Genomic DNA, 20,834 nt, shown 5'->3' with positions numbered 1-20,834 from the left:
AGCAGCAAGCTGAAAATAAAAGAAATAAATACATGAAAATGCATTAAAGAGGTACAAACTACTATGTATAAAATAAATAGGCTACAGGAACATATTGTACAGCACAGGGAATATAGGCAACATTTTATAACTCTAAATGGAGTGTATCTATAAAACTATTTAATCACCATGTTGTACACCTAAAACTAATATAATGTTGAAAATCCATTATACCTCAAAAAAATAAAAATATAAATTAAAACAGGGGCTCACGTTTTGTTTACACTGGACACAGCAATGAACAGGAGACACATGGCTCCTGCTCTTAGGCAGTTTTACTAACTAGCTAGGAGATCCTAAGAAAGTTCCCCACCCCGCTTTGGTTAGTTGACATCTCGGTTTTCCCATCTGTCAAATGGAGGACTTTCTCAGGGAGCCTCCCGAGGGTCCACAGATGGGTGGTATTCATTCTGAAGACACCAGCACAAACAGCTTTGTTAAAATTGCTCCCCACACCCAGGTAGAGGGTGTTGTGCACACTCTGTTCTGACATCTCATTACTGAACAACTCGTGACCGTGTGCTCCAGCTCCGTTTTTAACAACCCAGGCCAGGACTACATCTCTGTGTCAGAGTCCTTCCATAACAACAGTTTTAAAAGTGACCGACCCTTAAAATATTCACTACCTTCTCACCTAGTAATTATACTTCTGGGAATCTAGCCTAAAGAAATACTGCAAAAAATATATAGGAAAGCAAAGATTTATGCAGAAAGACGTTCATTGCTGCATTATATTAAATGGCAACCAGAAAGAAAAGTGGAAACACAAGCTGCAGGGCAACTAAGCCCGTGTGCCACAACTTCTGAGCCTGAGCTCCAGAGCTGGTGAGCCACATGAAGCCCAGGAGCCTAGAGTCTGTGCTCCGCAACAGAAGAACCACTGCAGTGCGCAGCCTCCACTCAGCTAGAGAAGGCCCGTGCACAGCAGTGAAGACCCAGCACAGCCAAAATGAAAATAAATTAATTCTAAAAGAAAATTTTGAAGAGTAAACAACTAAAAAAAAAAAAATGGAGACAGCATTAAAATGTATCTGGTATGATTGTAGCTATGTTTGTGTGTATATATACCTCCCAGAGGTATGGGGGTCAAAAACAGTCAGACACGACTGAGTGACTAACACTCCCACTTTTTTCACTTTCATAGTTTTGGCAATGAATTAGTCACAGGTGCAAAGAAAACGTAAGCAAACTGAAAAACAGATATTTATTCTGAGGAAATTTAATATGGTGTAAAACATGATTTGACTGTCGGGAAGATCTCCTGGAGAAGGCAATGGCAACCCACTCCAGTACTCTTGCCTGGAAAATCCCATGGATGGAGGAACCTGGTAGACTACAGTCCATGGGGTCGCAAAGAGTCAGACACGACTGAGCAACTTCACTTGACAAAGCAAGCATTAAACATTTATCTAGTTACAATTTATTGAGAGGGTGGAAAAGTGTGGAGAGGAAAAATGCTGTATAGAAAGCTGAATCCCCTTCCTTTATAGCCGCAATTAAAAACTAAACTTGAGGGACTTCCCTGGTCCAGTGGTTAAGACTCCATACTCCCAATGGAGGGGGCCTGGGTTTGGGAACTGGTTCCTGGTTAAGGAACTAGATCTACATGCTGCAAATATGTGTTTGCACGCTGCAACTAAAGATCCTGAATGCCACAACAATACTGAAGATCCTGCACACTGCAACTAAGACCCGGCACAGCCAAATAAACATTAAAAAAAAAAAAAAAAAACTCATTTTGAGAAACGGCCATACTATCCAAAGCAATCTACAGATTTAATACGATCCCTATCAAATTACCTGTGAGATTTTCCACAGAATTAGAACAAATAATCAGATTTCAGTGTCAATAAATAAAGTTTTATTGGAACACACACACACAAAAAAAGAACAAATAATTCTAAAATTTATATGGAAGTATGGAGAAGGCAATGGCACCCCACTCCAGTACTCTTGCCTGGAAAATCCCATGGACGGAGGAGCCTGGTAGGCTGCAGTCCATGGGGTTGCTAAGAGTCAGACACAACTGAGCGACTTCACTTTGACTTTTCACTTTCATGCATTGGAGGAGGAAATGGCAACCCACTCCAGTGTTCTTGCCTGGAGAATGCCATGGACAGAGGAGCCTGGTGGGCTGCCGTCTATGGGGTCACACAGAGTCGGACACGACTGAAGCGACTTAGCAGCAGCAGCAGCAACAAAGACCTGGAAAGAGTCGAACATTACTGAATGACTGAACAAGAAAGATCCAGAATTTCCAAAGCAATCCTGAGGAAAAAGAATAAAACTGGAGGCATAGCCCTCCCAAACCTCAGACAATGTTACAAAGCTTATGGTAATTGCACCGGGACAACCCTGAGGGATGGGATGGGGAGAGAGGTGGGAGGGGGTTCAGGATGGGGGACACATGTACACCCATAGCTGATTCATGTCAATGTATGGCAAAAACCACTACAATGTTATAAAGTAATTAGCCCTCAAGTAAAATAAATAAATTATTTTTTAAAATAGTGTGGTATTGGCACAAAAACAGACATATGGATCCATGGAACAGAATAGAGAGCCCAGTAATAAACCCACACACCTACCATCAATTAATCTTCAACAAAAGAGGAAACAATATACAATGGAGAAAAGACAGTCTCTTCAGCAAGTGGTGTTAGGAAAGCTGGACAACCATGTGCAAATCAATGAAGTTAGAAAACTCCCTCATATCACACACAAAAATAAACTCAAAAGGCTTGAAGACTTAAATATAAGACAAAACATTATAAAATCCCTAGAACAGAAAATAAACCAAAACATTCTCTGACATATATGATAGTAATGTTTTCTTAGGCAATAGAAATAAAAACAAAAATAAACAAATGGGACCTAATCAAACTTGTAAGCTTTGCACAGCAAAGGAAACCTCAAACAAAATGAAAAGGCAACCTATGGAATGGGAAAAAACGTTCACAAATGATGTGACTAACAAGGGCTTAATTTCTAAAATATATAAACAGCTCATACAACCCAATATCAAAAAAACAAACAAACCAACCAAAAAATGGGCAGAAGACCTACATGTATAATTTTCTAAAGAAGACATACAGATGGTCAACAGACATAGAAGTAGATGCTCAACATTACTAACTCTTAGAGGAATGCAAATCAAAACTACAATGAGGTATCACCTCACACCAGTCAGAATGGCCATCATTTAAAAATCTACAAATAATAAATGCTTGAGAAAGTGTGGAGAACGAGGAACCCCCCACAATGTTGGTGGGAGTGCAAATTGGTGCAACCACTATGAAAAATAGTATGGATGTTTCTTAAAAAACTAAAAATAGACTTGTCATATGCTCCAGCAATCCCATTCCTGGGCATATATGCAGAGAAAATTCAAAAAGATACATGCACCTCTATGTTCATAGCAGCACTGTTCACAACAGCCAAGGCATGGAATCAACCTAAATGTTCATCAGCAGATGAATGGAAGAAGATTTGGTGCATATATATGATGGAACACTACTCAGCCATAAAAAAGAATGAAAAAATGCTATTTGCAGAAAGATGGATGGACATAGAGATTATCATACTAAGTGAAGTAAGTCAGATAAATAAAGACAAGTACCATATGATATCACCTATATGTGGACTCTAAAAGACGACACAAACGAACTTATTTACAAACCAGAAACAGACTCACAGACATAGAAAACAAACTTACGGTCACCAAAGGGGAGCAGGGTGGAGGAGTATGAAATTAGCAAATACAAACCACTGCCTATAAAATAGATGAAGTCATTTTTATATAGACGAGGTCTATATATAGACGAGGTCATTTTTATAGCACAGGGAACTGTATTCAATAGCCTGTACTAAGCCATAATGGAAAAGCGTATGAAAAGAATATATCAATACATATATGGATATGTAGATATGAATCTCTCTACTGTACACCAGAAACTAACACAGCATTGTAAATCAACTATACTTCAACTTTTTAAAAAAGAAATCTAAAACAGAAAGGTCAAGGCATTGTAGTATAACCTGTTATTTAGAAATAAGGAGGCAAATGACAAATTAAGAGCTAAAACTGGAAAGTGGGAGGTGGGAAAGGAGGTGTATGACACCTGGGGATGTCAGCCTGGGGACCGCTCTTTTCATAAAAAATCTAGTGATGATATGCAGACATAACTGTGATTTTTTTGTTAGTTTTGGGGGGTTTTTTGGCCACATCTCATAGCCTGTGGGATCTTAGTTCCCCAACCAGGGATTGAAGGCCCAGGCCCCAGCAGTGAAAGTACTGAGTGCTAACCCCTACTGCCAGGGAATTCCCATGTCTGATTTTTTTCATTAAAATTTTAAAATATGAGAGGCATTCATGGAAAGTGAGAGGATGGCACACCTCAACAGCCAGGTAGGGTGGATTCAAGGGGTAAAGTGTAGGGGGTGAGGGAGACACCTCGGTGGGTTGAGACAGGAGGGCCAAGTGTCCCAGGGGAGAGGGAACATCCAGAATGGTTGAACGAGGGGTCCTGATCACATCCTCATCTTTTATCTTGCCCACATTCTCATTAGAATGGTCACTGGGGGGACTTCCCTGGTGGTCCAGTGGTTGGAAATCTGCCTTACAGTGTGCGGTATGTGGCTTTAATCCCTGGACAGGGAACCTAGATCTCACAAGACGAGGAGCAAGTGAGCCCATGCACAACTAAGACCCGACAAAGCCAAATAAATGAAAGTGAAACTGTTCATCGATCAGTCGTGTCCCACTCTTTGCGACCCCGCGGACTGTAACCCAACAGACTCCTCAGTCTATGGAATTCTCCAGGCAGGAATACTGGAGTGGGTAGCCATTCCCTTCTCCAAGGGATCTTCCCAACCCAGGGATCGAACTCAGATCCCCTGCATTGCAGGCAGATCTTTACCATCTGAAGCACCAGGGAAGCCCAAATAAATAAATACTTAAAAAAAAAAAAAAAAAAGAACAAAAGGTCATTAGGTAGAAATGAGAGTGGGAGAGATGAACAGCAAGAGGCCTGTCCCAGCGAGAAAGGAAGGTGGTGGTGGTCGTGGGGATGAAGAGGAGGGCATGGGTGACAGATACTTCTAGGGGACTCATTGACACTCAATTCACTAGCTGAGGGGAATGAGGAAGAGAAGAGAGTTAATAGGAATGATGAGGGGAAGCAGATTGGAAGAAGAAAGATTCAGTCCTAACCTTGGACACCACCCCCAAGACAGAAGTCTCAGCCTCTACCATCCAATACCAAAATCCTGGTGCGCAAAGGTGAGGAGCCAAGGGGTAGAGTTAGGAGCTCAAACGTGGGAGTCTTTGGGTTAAAATACCTAAAAAGATAGAGCCATATAAAAGAAAGACGGTCTTAGCAGTCGAACAGACCTGAGCCACAGTCATGCCACTTAGTGTCTGTGTAACTTTACTCTCCAAGATGGGCCTGACTACACCCAGCTCACCGAGTTGCTGGGAGACAATGGGAGGAAAGGGCTGCTGTAAAACCCTCACTCAGCACCCAGCAACATAAGCGAGCCAGCTCCCGGCCAGCGTCCCAACTCCCACTCCTACCCCACAACAGCCTGGAGGTCGTCTAGGAACACCATGCAAGCTCTTTCACTTGGCTCTTTTCTTCCTCCCTCAGGCTGTCAGGTCCCAGAAGATTCCTTGGAGGCACCTCCAACCCCGTCTCATCACTTCAAGAATGGAGACCACACAGAATTGTTGCATCAACCAGAAATTCAGCTTTATTAGCCCACCACCAGCAGAGAGGGAGGGAAGACAGCTGGGAGCCACATAGGGGGAGCAGGAGCCAGACCCGGGCCTTCGGGCGGTGAGGCTGGCGGGTGGGCAGGCGGGAGGGCAGGCGGGAGGCTCCAGGAGAAGCCGCTGAGGACTTGGAGCTCTGGCCTGGGCAGAAGCCGGACGAGCCCTCCTCCTTGAGGATGGACCGGGTCAGCCGACCAGAGGAGGACGGGAAGGAGGAGGTGAAGAGTGTGGGAGAGAGGAGAGGAAGTGAGAAGGGCACTGGGAGGGCTGAGGGCTCAAGGGTGGCCGGGACCCTCAGGAGCCTTACCTTCTCAGGAAGCATAGTTTTGGCCAGATGGTTTCTGGGAGGAGAGGCTATGCGGGAGAAAAGGCGGAGCAGTCAGGTGTGCTGGGAGCAGCAGGGGTGGGGCTGAAGTGCCCAGGGGGTCCGGGCACTCACTGGGCATCCTCGCCCTCCAGCAGGCGGCGGTAGGTGGCAATCTCCTGCTCCAGCTGTCTCTTCACGTCCAGCAGGATCTTGTACTCCTGGTTCTGCTGCTCCATCTCGCAGCGCAGCTGGGCCAGCTGCTCCTCCAAGCTGCAGATCTGCTCCTGGATCTGGGCCAGCTGCAGGCAGTAGCGGTTTTTGGTCTCCTCCAGGCTTTTCTCCAGGGATGCTTTCTGTGAACGGGAGGGAGAGAGAGTCAACAGAGGTGATCATTGCTGACCCCCTAGGTCTCTGGGCACATGTCCTGAGAGGTGCATGGATTTTGACTTCAGCTGGGCTGCTGATGAGCCAGACAACGTGGAGAAAAGTTATTCCGGTGTTGGTTCTGGGCTTTAATTTCTCTGTCTATATAATGGGTGCAGTGATCCCTCCAACCCACTCCTGGGAAGAGGAGGAACCGTGTGGTGGCAGGGTTCCATTACAGGGGGTGGTGCCATTGCTGGCGATTTGGAGTCTGGGGCTGTGCCCTCCTGGTCCTTCTCACCATGCAGAGCTGGGACTGCAACTCAACCTCCAGGCCCTGGAGCACCCACCGGAGCTCATTCAGCTCATTGTGGCTCTTCTGCATCAGCTCGCTGTTAAAGGCCGCTTCTTTGTTCAGCTCCTCAGACTGAGATAGGAAAGAACAGAAGGTGTAGAGTGCTCCAGAGGCCCGCTGGCTGGGAAGTCTGGCAGGAGGGCTGAGGACCCACGTCCCACCTGCTCAGGAACCAGGCCTCGGCTTCCCTGCGGTTCCTATCTGCTATCTGCTCATACTGGTCACGCATCTCATTCAGGATGCGGCTCAGGTCCACACTGGGGGCGGCGTCCATCTCCACGCTGATGTCCCCACCAGTCTGATTCCGCAAGGCAAGCATCTCCTAGGAAGGGATGCGAGGAGGTGCTCAGCTAACCCCTTCCCTGGCCCCAGGTGCATTTGCAACCCCACTGGACCTGCCTCCCTCCACCAGCAGCAACCTTACCTCCTCGTGGTTCTTCTTCAGGTAGGCCAGCTCCTCTTTCAGGCCTTTGATCTGCATCTCCAGGTCAGTCCTGGCCAGGGTCAGCTTGTCCAGCACCCTGCTCAGGCCATTGATGTCAGCCTCCACACTCTGGCGCAGGGTCAGCTCATGCTCATACCTGGCAAGACAAAGGTCAAGGCCTCAAGGTCCATCAGGAGGCTTCTGAGGCTCAAGACGTGCTGATCCTCCTGGCTGGACAACCCCACTGCTCGCCCTCTGCTCACTTGGTCCTGAAGTCATCAACCGCCAGCCTGGCATTGTCAATCTGCAGAATGGGCTGTGCATTCTCTATGGTGGCCTCGATAATCTGCAGAGGGGGTGAAGGACAGGTCTGGTTAGCCAAGGCCCTGCTGCTCAGAAGTGAACAGCAAAGATGAGAGAAAGAAGCCTCCCCAGTCTTGAGAGTTGTCTAGCTGGTAGGTCAGGCTTTACACCCCCAGTCAGCCTCAGGTACCTTCTCCACTGAGCTCAGTGTGTGGGGGTGATACCACCACATATCCCCCACCGCATCCTGGGCCCAAGCCTGAGAGAAGCTGAATCCAAAGAAATGCTTGCATGGAGTAAGAGACTCAGGGTGCCAGCCCAGCTCAGACACCCCGACGCTGAAAAAGGACCCTCTGCCACGAATTCTAAGTGGCCTGTGGTCACTCCTCAAAAGCAGGCTTCAGTCTCCCTCTTTGTAAAATGGAGACACTAGCAAGCGCTTTTCTAAGGGCCACTGCAGCCATGATCTCTATCAATACTCCACCACCAGAGCCACCCACCTGGCCAACCCACCGTGTTCCTCAGATCCTCAATGGTCTTGAAATAGGGGCTATAGTCACGGCAGGCCTGGGCCCCTGACTCTGGTACCAGTCATGGATCTTCATCTCCAGCTCCCTGTAGGCCTCCTCCAGGGCATGCACCTTGTCCAGGTAGGAGGCCAGACGGTCATTCAGGTTCTGCATGGTGATCTTCTCATTGCCAGGGAGGAGGCTACCATCGCCACCACTGTACCCTACACCAAGGCCACCCCCATATCCTCCAACCAAGCTGCCACACAGAGCCCCTCCAAGGCTGCTGCTGAGGCCACGACCATAGCTGCCCCCCAACCCGCAGACACCCCCGGAGGAGCAGCGAGGGGAGCAGGATACGGACAGGCCCCCATAGGCGCTGGAGGCCCGGCAGGAGCTTCTGGAGAGGACAGAGGACACGCAGCTGGAGCCACCACCCAGATGCAGCTGGAGCCCTTCACAGAGCTGGAGGAGGTGAACTGGTGGCTGCAGGTGGTCATGGTGAGAAGCGAGAAGAGCAAGGTGCTCAGGGAGGCCGAGGGGATGCTGAGGCGGCCTCGAACACAGGAACGTTTATATGCACGTGAGGAAAGCGGGGCTCCCCTCCAGATTTCATCACGCTGGGTCCCATCCAACGCCCCTCTCCGGATTATTCAGCCCAGGGTTGATGCACTTCACTCTGTTCTGTGCTGAGTTCCCACCCAGCTTTTTTTTTTTTTTGGTGGGGGTGGGGGTGTGCGGAGCCAAGAGAAAACACACCAACTCGAGTTGGTGGTGAACTCAGGCTAGGCGACAAGGATCTGGCTCCCGTCCCTAGAGCCTGAGGGGCCAGCAGTGCCCTGGCACAGGCGACTCTGTGGTGACTGCATCCCCGGGTAGTGACTCAGGCCATGGAAGGACTCCCTGCCCCATGGTGACAGCCTTGGATGAACAGCCTCAGTGATGCTGTCCAGGGGCTGTCTCAGGAGACAGCTGTGGGATCCTGGCTGTGGACAGGAGAGCTGGGTTCATGGCCCTGCTCTGCTGTGCTCGCTGTGTGACCTTCTTCCTTCTATGAGCTGTTGTTTGCCCTCAGTAAAGTGACAAGGCTGGACTGGGCAATCTCAGAGTTCTTTCTAGTTCTAAAAATTCTATGACTCTTTCCCTTACTGGATTCAACTTCAGTTTCGGGGGTTGCTTTTGAGTCCCCAGGACCTCCTGGAAGTGGTGTGTACCATGAAACCAGTACATGGCAGCTTGAATCCCTGCCCTGACAAGCTACATGGCATAGGCAATCCTTTGGTCTATGAGCCTCTGGGCCTCAGTTTTCTCATCTGTGAAAGGGGAGGACATACCACCAGCCACAAAGGAACATGCATGAAAGACCCTGCTGGCCCCTCCCCAGTGGCCACCCCTGGCCCCCTCCAGTCTCCCCTTCCTTCCTTTCCAGCCCAGCTACCCCTCACCTGCCCCTTCTCACCTCCCTCCCTCCCCCTGGCCCTCCCCTCTGCCCCCTCGCACTCCCACCCTTTGAGCAGCACCCTCCACCAATGCCTTGCTTCACCTAATCATGGGTACCCACCAAAAACTGCAGTGGGAAGGAGTCCCCACTCTGCTGCTGGTCCCACCTGTGACCCTGACCCCCACCACAGGCTTCCAAGCCCCGACACTACATCTGAGACTCAGATTCGAACAGTTTTCTCCGGACCGCCCACAGATTCTAGGTTTAACTTGGCAACTCCATTCGCTCAGTCAAAGGAGACAGGGAAGGTGGGGTCTCTGGTCACCTGCCACACTGACCAGGGCTCGGTATCATATGGAGGTATCGTATGTATCGTATGCCACACAGTCCTGTGAGGAGCCCTATTCCTGCCACCAGTTCACAGATGATGGACCTGGAAGGGGAAGTGGACTTCTCAAGACCCCAGTCAGTCAGTCAGGGTGCTAAGGCTCAAAACCCTGTCTGTCTGCTCTCCCAGCCCAAACCCTTTCCACCATTCTAAACCACTCTCTCTATGCCCCTCCAATAAACACCATTGACTTGAGTCAACTCTGTGAAGTGAGGAGGAGAGGTGGAGAGCCAGAGAAATGGTGATTTGCCCAAAGTCACTGAGCTGCAGAGCCAGGATGAGACCCTGGTGCTTGGAATGTCTCCACATTCCCACAAATGCCCTGTGAGTGGGGACCAGGTGTGTCCATTACCATCTGCCTTCCCAAGGTGCCTGGAATGAGCTCTGCCCGGTGGGCATGACCTTGGCCTGGGGGCTAAAGGCAAGAATGGGAGTCTGGACTCCAACACAGAGGCCCCCATGGGGTGCCCTGGGGGGTGGCCACTGTTCTTGCTCTGAAGTGCCTCTGTGGAGGTGAGAAGAGGCAGAGAGGGCTTGTCTCAGCCTGAGCCCTGCTGGGCAATACCACCATGAACCTTGGGGCAGGAAAGTCTGTCTCAGCATAATCAGGGCTTTGCTTCTGCCACATCACTCCCCTCACCTGTAGGCACAGGGCCCAGAGAGATGAGCAGAGCTGGTATCCAGCACACGCCTTCAGGGCCAGGCCTGGGAGAGGGAACTTACTGTTCCTTTCCCCCAAACCCCAAAATGGGCAAAAGGGACTTTGGAATCTTGGACAGATATCCCACCATCGCAGGCATCAGCATGGGCCTGGAGTTCAGGTCCAATCAGACTCATCACCTTCAGAACTGGAAACAGCATTCGAGGTCACCAAAGACCACCAAGCGCCAACCAGAAAGAGCAGAAAATCAGAGACTAGACCCAGGTTCGGCACCCTGACTCAGGCCCACACTGACTCTCCCAGTGGTCTCTTCTTCTCTGCACCGCCCCCCCACCTGCCCCGCATGCCCTCCACCTCCCTTCTCATCAGATCACTGCCCCTCCCCTCCACCCCCACATCCCTCACCTCCCACCCCCGTCCTGGATGAGTTGGAGGTGAGATTACACACCAGGTCCTGCCCTGGAGATCGGGGACCTGCGTGGGCTGAGAAGCTTCAGGAAGCTGCCAACCAACCCATCAGACCACTTCAGTCAACACCTCAGACCGAGCACCCACCACGCATTTGGGGTGCGGAGGGGAGGAGAGTGATGTCGTCATGGTCTCTGAACTGGGAACTTATCATTTGACCCTGGAGAGAAAAATTAAGGTCAGGAATACAGCCTGGTACAGCAGGAAACGTGGGATGCTGGGCCTGTAGCATGCAGCTGGCATTTTCTTGGTGCCTGTGAGCCATACCTGCCCCAAGGTTGGCAAGAGCCAGAATTGACAGGCCTGGTCGGCGCAGAGCACAGACTCCCATCCCTTCCTCCACCCGGGTCTCTTTCCTCTCTCCTCGGTCCAGCCCCATCCCAGGTAGCAAGACACGCCTGACTTGGCCAGGGAATATCATTGGCAATGCCATGCTTCGCAGGTGGCGTTAGTGGTAAAGAACCCGCCTGCCAATGCAGAAGACATAAGAGACACAGGTTCAATCGCTGGGTCGGGAAGATTCCCCAGGAGGAGGGCATGACAACCCACTCCAATATCCGTGCCTGGAGAATCCCATGGACAGAGGAACCAGGCGAGCTACAGCCCAATGGGTCACAAAGAGTCAGAAACGGACTGAAGCAACTTAGCACACAATGCCACAACTCAACTTGCAGTGATTCCCAAATCTGACTGATCACGAGAGTCCCCATACAGATTCCCGGGCCCTGCTCTGACCCACTTCATCAGCACTGGGCTGGATAAACCTGATGGTGAGGATGTTTTTACAAGATCCCAGGGGATTCCAGTGACCAGCCAGGCTGGGGAGCAAGAGGCGGCTGGGGGAGTGGGGGATGAGATTCCGGGCGGTGGGGACGGGGGGAGAGGAAGAGAGCTCCCAGCCCCTTCTGGCAGCCAGAGCCACAGGCTTCAGGTCAGAATGAAGAAAGAGAGGAGCCCAAACAAGCCAGGACAGAGCAGGCTGGAGCTGGGCAAGCAGGGGCCAGATACTGGGCAAGTCACTCCTCCCCTCTGAGCCTCAGTTTCCTTCTCTGGGAAATGGGAATAGCAGCACTACTTCCCAGGCACATAGGGGTGAAATAAATAAAGAAGCTTGCACAGAGTGGTGGCTATCACTGCATTTATCCACAGGTGTTTATAAAACACATACTATGTGCCACACACTGTGTGGACACTCAGATGCAAAGAACAAGACAGAGAGGCCCTCAAAGCAGGACGTCTGGAGAAGCTAGAGGTGATGCTAACACCGAGTGTTCAGGCCACGATGGGGTGCAGGGGGCCTGCAGGGAGGGGGCAGGCTCTCTGGGAGGGAACAAATAGCCTGGATATAGGCTCTGGCCCCATGACTGGTCCCAGGATCTGGGTGAGTCTGTGAGCAACTGATTTGCCTTTTGTGGTCCTCCCCCCATGTTTCATGACCCCCTTCCCCGGGGGCAGTTCTCACAACCCCTCAGGATGGCTGCACAACCAAGAGGCCCTCAGGGGAGCCTGTGGCTGGATCAGGCTGGGTGACCGCCTGCACTCTGCCAAGAGGCAGAACTGTCCTGGCTCTGTCCCTCTGTTCCCCTCAGCCCCTGACAGCCTGGGTGGTGCAGAAGACAGCAGTTCCCAAGGGTTGAGGGAGGTGTCAGGCCTGCCGCTGTGCCCGGCTCACCACCCATAGACTGGGCTCCCTCCAGGTCGCTCCGGGTCCTCCCAGGCCAGGGCCTGGGTCTCTTCCTTCCCCCGTGCCCAGTGCAGACCCGGGCACAGAGCAACACAGTGCTGCGGACCGCGTGATTGCCATGCCATTTCTCAGCAGAAGTGCTGCCAGGTCACCCTTCCAGGTGTGGGTGTGTGAAGGCAGAGACACAGGGACTGGCTACCACCGGCCCTGCCCCATCCTGGGAATCCCGTGCATGTGGCCCTCATAGGAAAGTGGGTGAGGCGGCACCAAGGGTAGGTACAGCTGGGCTCAGTGAAACATTCCGTGCAGCAGTGGGCGGGAGTGTGGGTGTGGACGGACTGTGAGTCCCTCAGGAGAAGCCTCCAGCTGTGTCCCCGGATCCCGCTGCCTGCACACGCCCCAGCAGCCTAGGTCAGCTTGGCGTGCCTGGACAAAATCATACAGTGTCCCCAGGACCATGGGCCCTCACCCCCAGTCACTCCTCCCTGCTGCCCCCTCCTGCCCAGGCCGGGCTGAGCATTCCTGGAAAGGGCTGGGCATTTCCTCTCTGGGCCCAGCACTCTGTCCCAAGGACCCCCAACCCCAGCACTTGCAGCCACTGCCCTCCTGGGGCAGCCGGGAACATCTGGCCGCTCCCCCACCGTGGCCTCCCGACCACCCATCCACCCACTCACTATATGGGCAGGGGCTTCTTCCCCCGCAGAAGGGTGAAGCTGGGGGCTGCCTCTGGCCAGCCCCACACTCTGACCCGCCCCACACTCTGACCCCTCCTCACTCGGCCCATCAGTAAGAGTAGACCTCCAGAGTCTGCGGGGAGACAGGGGCCCCGCCCAAGAGCCTGGGGTTGGGTAGGGGGTGGGGCTCTGGCCGCCCTTCCCAGCACAGCCCCGCCCCTCCTGCGCCCCGCTCCACCCCTGACACACCAGGCTGCGGACAGGGGCTGAGTCACTGCTCCTCGGAACCTCAGTGTCCCCATCCGCACAATGGGGCGCCCCTTCGCGCTTCCTGAGACTGTTGTTCAGGTAAATGAGATCACCCCCCGATAAGCCATCCTCGGCCCAGGGCTGGTTCTTCTGGTTGCGGCCGGATGTATGGTTGGGGGCCAGGTGGGTTCAGCGCCTCCTCCCTCCCGCCCTCCATCCCTACCGGGACTGCTGCCCAGGCAACGGACAGACACCAGCCCACACTCCGAGCCTGCTGGAGTCCTGCGGTTGCTTCTGCAGACGCGTGCCCTGGACACCAGCCCGTGAAAGGGAACTCACTGTCCTCCAGGGTCAGGACCAGAAGGGCCGCGGGCCGGGGGCTCATCTAGCCCCTCCTTCACTGATACTTCTGAGATCCAGAGAGTGCCTGGAATCTGCTCCAAGTCCTCACACCCCGCTGCCCACTTCATAGATAGCTCCCGTGCCACTGCCCCGCCTTCTCCTCCCGCCCCCTCTCCCGCTGGTCCCAAACCCCCACCGCTGGGGGCTCTGGCTGCTCCTGCCCGCTCCCTGCCTCTAGGCCGGCTGGTTTGGAGGGGTCTGTGTGACTCTGCAGCAGCAGAGAGTCCAGGCCTGTCTGTAAACTAGGAGGGGGGCATTCCTCCTCTCATTAATCCCTCCACCCACCCCAACTTCTTAAGAAAACCGGGAAATCAGACCCACCCTGCCCAGTGGTTTTCAGATTTACTCAAAGGAAGACTTCCGGGGCTCCTCCCCTGCTGGCTGAGCCAGAAGAGCTGGGCTGGAGGGTGTTAGAGCGGATGGGCAGGACGGCCCCTCCCCCTTCCCCAGGAGGCAGCTTCCCCTGACCTCCAAGCTACTGGAACCAGGAGGGGACAGAGGGCCAGGGAGGGCGGTGCTGCTCCCAGGGTACCACCTTCCCTGAACGTCCCATCCTCAGCTGACCATTTGAGGAGACGTTCCTGGAAGAAGCCCCGCCCTCTTTCCCACGCCTGCCTTTTCTGGAAGCGCAGGTCTCAGATTCCTGGGGTTGAGGCAATGGAAGCATCCGTTTCCACCCACCCACCTTCAGTCCTGGTGCCTCTCTCAGGAGGATCTTGATTCCTGTCCTGGCCTGCCTCCCTTCCCCAACCCCCGCCACCTCGTCCCCTCTAAGAGGAGGACACAGCCCACAGGACTGTGAGGAGCAACTGGCTGGACGTGCTATCACTTGGGCCTCTGGCTCCTGAGATCTTCTTGTCCATTTAGGGATGAGAAAATGAGGCTCCATGAGGGGAAGGCACTGCCCAAGATCACATACCCACTTATGGGGCAAGAAAAGGACACCTAAGATGTCCTCCTGACACTCTGACCTCACTCTGGGTCTGGCGCTGTCTGGACCACCCTCCCTGGGGTCACTGCCTGGACCACCTTCCCTGGGATCATCAGCACTTGGGAGGCACAAAGCAATGCCCCCCCCCCAAGCTCTGCCTAGACCTAGTCTTCACCCCTGTTCTAAGATGACCCTTGTCCTCCAAGTCAACAACAGTGGGTGTCTACTGACAGCTCCCCCAGCCCCCATTTTCCCCATACCCTTCACCCCTTCCTCACTAGGGTCCTCACTGGCCACAAATAGGAAGCATTCTGTATTTCAGTCAACAAGCTTTATTGGTCAGGAAGTGAGGACAGGAAAGGGACTGAAGCTGGGGGGCTGAGGCTGGGGAGGCTGGAGGCTGCGCAGCCAATGGGGAGCCCCAGGGGGCTGGTGGGGGAGAGAGTCCTCAGTGGGTGGTCTGGTGGACCTGCTCGCGGCTGGAGATGACCCTGCCATCCTGCACCTCCTCCACAATGGTGCGCACCTGGCGGGTGGTCACGGCTGCAAGAGACAGACACTCGGGGTGGGTGGGGGCCCAGAGATCCTGGCTCAGCCCCCAGCCCCCTGAGCAGAGCCAGCTCTTCCCACCACGGCCACCTGTGTCCACGCCTCTGCTGGCCCCTCAACATCACACCCCCACACGTGCCCCCTCTGACCCTACCACTCCCTCCCTCCCACCTGTTCCTTGCTGGTGCCCCTGGGTGGGTCCCACCTCCCAAATAAATGGTTTGATTCTGACCCTCTGCAAGAGGAAGACTGCGCAGACCAGATGCTAGTCTGAAATGGAGTCTGATTCCATTTCTCTGCAGTCTCCAGGACATGGATTTTGCCCCCTTCAGACAAGGATCTCCAAGACAAGACCCTGGTCCCCATCACCTCCCTGAGACTAGAGACCCCAGGGCTGGGACTTTATCTTCCTCATCAGACTGGGATCTGGAGGACAAGGATCCAGTCCCTTTCTGCCACCAGACAAGAGACTCCAGACACAAGACTGCTTTTACTCATCTGTAAGGTCCCAAGAGCAAAGAGAGTGAGACCATTTGCCTATCTCCCCATCAGATGAGAGTCTCAGAGCTGGGACCACATCTCTTTTCTCAGCCTAGGAGCTCCAAGGTAAGGGCCTTTTCCTGCCCCGCCCCCATCGGGCCAGACAGTGTCTCCCTCATCTAATTAGGACCCTACCACCCCTGCTGAGGATCAGCCATCATTTCCTGGAGCTCCTGGGGACACTCCCCCAGTAAGGTGCAGGTGGGTCGCCTGCCCCGTGAAGCCCCACCCTCGGTTAACCAAAATGCTTACGTTCTTTGGTCTTGTACTGGGTCAGGCTGAAAAAAAAAAAACAACAAAGGTTAGATGTGGGTCTGAGACTCAGCTCTGCCCCAGGCCCCCAGCCCTGGCCCAGCTCCCCAACTCACTGGGCATCCTCGCCCTCCAGCAGGCAGCGGTAGGTGGCAATCTCCTGCTCCAGCCGGGTCTTCACATCCAGCAGGATCTTGTACTCCTGGTTCTGCTGCTCCATCTCGCAGCGCAGCTGGGCCAGCTGCTCCTCCACGCTGCCAATCAGCCCCTGGATCTGGGACAGCTGCATGCAGTAGCGGTTCTCTGTCTCGGCCAGGCTACCCTCCAGGGATGCTTTCTGCAGGGGAGCAGGAGAGGCCGGATCAGCGAGGGTGCACAGGGCCCCCTCCAGAGCCCTGGGCACCTCCCCACCAGACTCGGCAGCGCCTTTACCATGCTGAGCTGGGACTGCAGCTCAATCTCCAGGGCCTGCAAGGTGCGCCGGAGCTCCGAGATCTCGCTCCTGCAACTCTGCACCAGCTTGCTGTTGGTGGCCACCTCGCAGTTCAGTTCCTCCGTCTGCAGACAGGACACAGGACAGGGCAGCGTGAGCCTGGCTTCCCTTCTCCAAGGCAACCCCCATGGTTTCCATATGCTCAGCCCAGAGCCCACTCTGGACCCAGACAGACACCTGGAGCACCCAATCCCCCCGACTCCCCTCACCATGGCTACCTTCCTGACCTGCCTAGGCCTCTCAGGCCTCCTTCCAAACCTGGCTGCGGGAGCAATGACTTCTCATCAGCCTGCCACCTCCCCAAACCCAGAAGACTTTGAAAGGATGTTAAGTTTTATCTCTAATGCCTTCAAGAAGAAGGTACAAGGTAGGAAATTTGAGAACCAACCAGGACAGTAGCCAGGCCCATGGGACTGGTTCCTGACTTCTTGAGGGACAGATAAAAGCTCCTGGGGTCTTGACTCTCTGGCTTTATTCCTGAGGGAGGTTTCCCCTGACCCCCTCAGATCCCAGTTTCAGGCAAGCTGAAAGCCTGTGAATGCAACAGGCAACCCTGACGCCCAGGGTCCGTGCAGCTCACCAGAGTTAAGTCACCCAAGGTGCCAGGCTCTGGGCTTACTGTGGAGACTCAGGCCCTGCACCCCATGCCCTGGGAGAGACCTCTGGTCTGCGGCAGCCCCCACCTTGCTAAAGAACCAGTCCTCGGCATCCTTGCGGTTCTTCTCCGCCATCTTCTCATACTGGTCGCGCATCTCGTTCAGGATGCGGCTCAGGTCCACACCAGGGGCGGCGTCCATCTCCACATTGATCTTGCCGCCCACCTGGCCTCGCAGGGCTTTCATCTCCTGTGGAGAAGGGGGTGGTGGGTGTGGGCATCCCCTGCTCTGCCCTCTCACTCCCAACCTTCCCACGCAAGCTCTCCAGACCCCTCCCACAATGTCTCCTTTGTTCTGCTCACCCTCTACCCTCTGACCCTCCAAATGACTTTTGTTCACCTGGTCTGTGTGCACTTTGCCTCCAATATCAGACTAGGGGTTCCCCCAGGATACAGTCTGTGCACCCCTACTAGACTGAGGGCTCTCTGAAAATAAAATCTTGATTCTTAGGCCTGAGCCCCCAAAACCTCCTATCTAATTTCCAAACTTCTACCTAGGGTCCAGATTGGAGGGTTTGAGCTGGGAATCCTCCTCAATTATCTCCTGTCTGGTGAGGGAGGCCAGGACAGGCAAAAGAGGCTTCTGTGGGCCCCTGGGAGACTCCCCAGATGCAGGAAAGTAGGGTGGTACATGGAGAAGGCTGCCCTGCATGGGGAACTGGGCTCTGCAGACAGGGCAACACTCTAAGCTAACCAGCCTGGACACTCCCTGCCTTCAGATGATGAGGGGTGTGGAGTGAAAGCCAATCCCAGTCCTGGGGCCCTGAGACCACGAAAGGCAAGGCCCCACCCCTGCCCATCGTCCTGACTCCTCTCCACTCTGCCTCCTGCCTCCCCTCCCTCTCTTCCATCACCTAACTAAGCCCAGCGACCTTCAGAATCTGCTACACAGTAGGAGTGCTCACCCCAGTCACAGCAATGGCACAGCCTTGGCACGGCAATGGAGCCCTGCCACCCCCTCAGCATCTCTTTGACCTACTGTCCCGGCTGCCTCACCTCCTCGTGATTCTTGCGGAGGTAGGCCAGCTCCTCCTTGAGGTTCTCAATCTGCATCTCCAGGTCGGCTCTGGCCAGGGTCAGCTCATCCAGCACCCTGCGCAGGCCGTTGATGTCGGCCTCCACGCTCACACGCAGGGCCTGCTCTGTCTCAAACCTGCCAAGGGAACCAGAGACTTCTGTCAAGATGCTTGGACTGGCCAGTGCAGGTTCTGGCCAGCACCCTTCCCTTAAATGATGAGGGGGTGTTTGTTCAGTTGCTAAGTCATGTCCAACTCTTTGCCACCCCATGGACTGCAGCATGCCAGGCTTCCATGTCCTTCACCATCTCCTGGAGTTTCCTCAAACTCATATCCATTGAGTCAGTGATACCTTCCAACCATCTCATCCTCAGTCGCCCCCTTCTTCTCCTGCCCTCAAATCTTTCCCAGCATCAGAGTCTTTTCCAATGACAGGGTGGAGTGGAAGCCATTCCCAGCCCTGGGGCCCTGGGACCACGCAGGGCAAGGCCCCACCCCACCCGGCTTCCTGACTCGTCTCCTGTCTGCTTCCTGCCTCCCCTCTCTCTCTTCCATCACCTGACTAAGCCCAGTGACCTTCAGAATTTGCTGCTTTTGCAGCATCCTGGGCTAAGAGGTGAACTCCTTAACCCCCAGATTCTGGACCTTGCCATCAGCAACTGAGGAGGCCTGGGGTCCTCAGTCGGGAGCGCTGCCCCCAGTTTCTACCCAGACCCTGGCCAGGGCTCACTTGGTGCGGAAGTCATCAGCAGCCAGGCGGGCGTTGTCGATCTGAAGCAGGATGTTGGCATTGTCCACGGTGGCCGTGTGGATCTGGGAAGATGGGAGAGTGATCGGGTCCCTGGGTTGGAGTAACTCAACCCAGACCAGGATTCTGAGATGAGACTCTCCATCTGGGGGCCAGGATGTGGCTTCCTTCTCCAGGAAGGCTCCCTCCCCAGACTGTCTGCCTGCTTTACTGCTCTACAGTTAGTGACAGAGGCGGGGCCAGCAGGGGTCCGATGGCTGATACTCTCCTCCTCCCCCCACAGAAGCCCCTTGCCAGACTCTGCCTTAAACCAAAGCAGACAGCCAGCTGGGAGTGCCAGGCTGGGAATGCGGGAGACCCAGAAAAGAGTAGGAGGATGCCCCAGGCAGAAGCTCTTCCCTAATCCTGGAAAGAGGATGGATGTGAGAAACTCCCTCCTATTACAGTTCAGGATACAGTACCCCTGAGAGGCTTCCCACAAGAGGAAAACTAAAGGAGCCCTCACCCAAATGTACTTCCAAATCAGAAGTCGTGACCCCTGCTAAGCCCTGACTCCAGGCTCCAGCAGGCAGCCCTGCCCCAAGTTTGCCGAGCCCGTCTTGAGGGCACAGCAGGAGAGATGGAGAAGCCAGAAAAATCCCCAAATAAGGCATAGAAGTGGCCTCCTGAGGTCCCACCCACTCTCTCCTGCCTCATCCTCCCAGCAGCTGCCAGCAGGAGCTCACCAGACCCCTGACACCACCTTAGCCCTAAATCCCCTTCTTGTTCCAAGGAAAGCCATGTCTGAGTATCTGGCAGCCCCAGGAGCCCAGCCCTCGTCATGCCTCCATCCCTCTTATCCTACAATCACATAAGGTGGTAAAAAGCTCCATGATGGGAAACAGGCTCCAGGGAGCCCCACAAGACCTACTTGTCCCTAGCCCAGGCTACTGTCCTGAAAAAGAAATCATAAGCCACATAATGGCCCCAAGGTGGGCTCCCAGAGGCCAAGCTGGAGCCAAGCTGTGCTTGGCTCCCCGAGACCCTGTGACAGCCCCCAGGCTGGGCTCCAGGCCTTGATCAAGGGCAGATGGTAGGGGAGGAAAGGCTGTGCCCCACCCAGGACCCCTCCCATCACAGCTCCTACCTTGTTCCGCAGGTCCTCGATGGTCTTGAAGTAGGAGCTGTAGTCAGGAGCTGGCCCCGGGGCCTGCTTCTGGTACCAATCATGGATCTTCAGCTCCAGCTCCCTGTTGGCCTCCTCCAGGGCGCGCACCTTGTCCAGGTAGCAGGCCAGCCGGTCATTGAGGTTCTGCATGGTGGCTTTCTCGCCTCCCACCAGCAGCCCGTCGACACCTCCAAAGCCACCTCCAAAGCCACCTCCATAGCCACCGCTGACATAGCCACCACCAGAGCCAAAGCTGTAGCAGCTAGAGTAGCTGCTGCCTCCAAGGCCACTGCCCAGGCCACCAGCAGACCCCAGCCTGCAGGAGCCACCACCCAGGCTGCCAGACACGCGGCAGGAGCGGGATGAGCTGCCCCCCAGGCCGGAGGAGCCCTTGATGGAGCCGGAGGAGAAGTGGCGGATGGTGGTGGTCATGGTGGTGGCAGCAGGTGGCGGGCAGACACGG

The 20,834-nt window shown here is 54.2% G+C and overlaps 1 protein-coding gene and 1 pseudogene across 1 annotated transcript; both read right to left on the bottom strand.

Moving 5' to 3' along the window:
• Nucleotides 1-2,009: 2,009 nt before the first annotated feature.
• On the bottom strand, nucleotides 2,010-8,573 carry LOC129651213 (keratin, type I cytoskeletal 16-like; annotated as a pseudogene).
• Nucleotides 8,574-15,306: 6,733 nt separating this feature from the next.
• Nucleotides 15,307-20,834, bottom strand: LOC129651212 (keratin, type I cytoskeletal 17). The gene is made up of 8 exons (XM_055579913.1): nucleotides 20,351-20,834; nucleotides 19,207-19,289; nucleotides 18,457-18,613; nucleotides 17,489-17,650; nucleotides 16,745-16,870; nucleotides 16,429-16,649; nucleotides 16,313-16,338; nucleotides 15,307-15,514 (listed from the first exon to the last, which is right to left on the bottom strand). The coding sequence occupies exons 1-8, from the start codon at nucleotides 20,801-20,803 to the stop codon at nucleotides 15,420-15,422; spliced, it is 1,323 nt and encodes a 440-aa protein (XP_055435888.1). The 5' UTR covers nucleotides 20,804-20,834; the 3' UTR covers nucleotides 15,307-15,419.

This window comes from Bubalus kerabau, chromosome 4 (genome assembly GCF_029407905.1).
Source record: "Bubalus kerabau isolate K-KA32 ecotype Philippines breed swamp buffalo chromosome 4, PCC_UOA_SB_1v2, whole genome shotgun sequence".
Classification (NCBI taxonomy): domain Eukaryota; kingdom Metazoa; phylum Chordata; class Mammalia; order Artiodactyla; family Bovidae; genus Bubalus; species Bubalus kerabau.
Note: the sequence above shows the minus strand (reverse complement) of the source record. Positions and strands in the feature narration are given on the sequence as shown.

Excerpts from the sequence above, each read along its gene's own strand:
- LOC129651212 (XM_055579913.1), bottom strand. The coding sequence starts at position 20,803 with ATGACCACCACCATCCGCCACTTCTCCTCCGGCTCCATCAAGGGCTCC. Across the intron at positions 19,290-20,350 it reads TCGAGGACCTGCGGAACAAG|ATCCACACGGCCACCGTGGA; the intron begins GTAGGAGCTGTG and ends CCATCTTCCCAG. Across the intron at positions 16,650-16,744 it reads TGCAGTCCCAGCTCAGCATG|AAAGCATCCCTGGAGGGTAG; the intron begins GTAAAGGCGCTG and ends GCTCCCCTGCAG.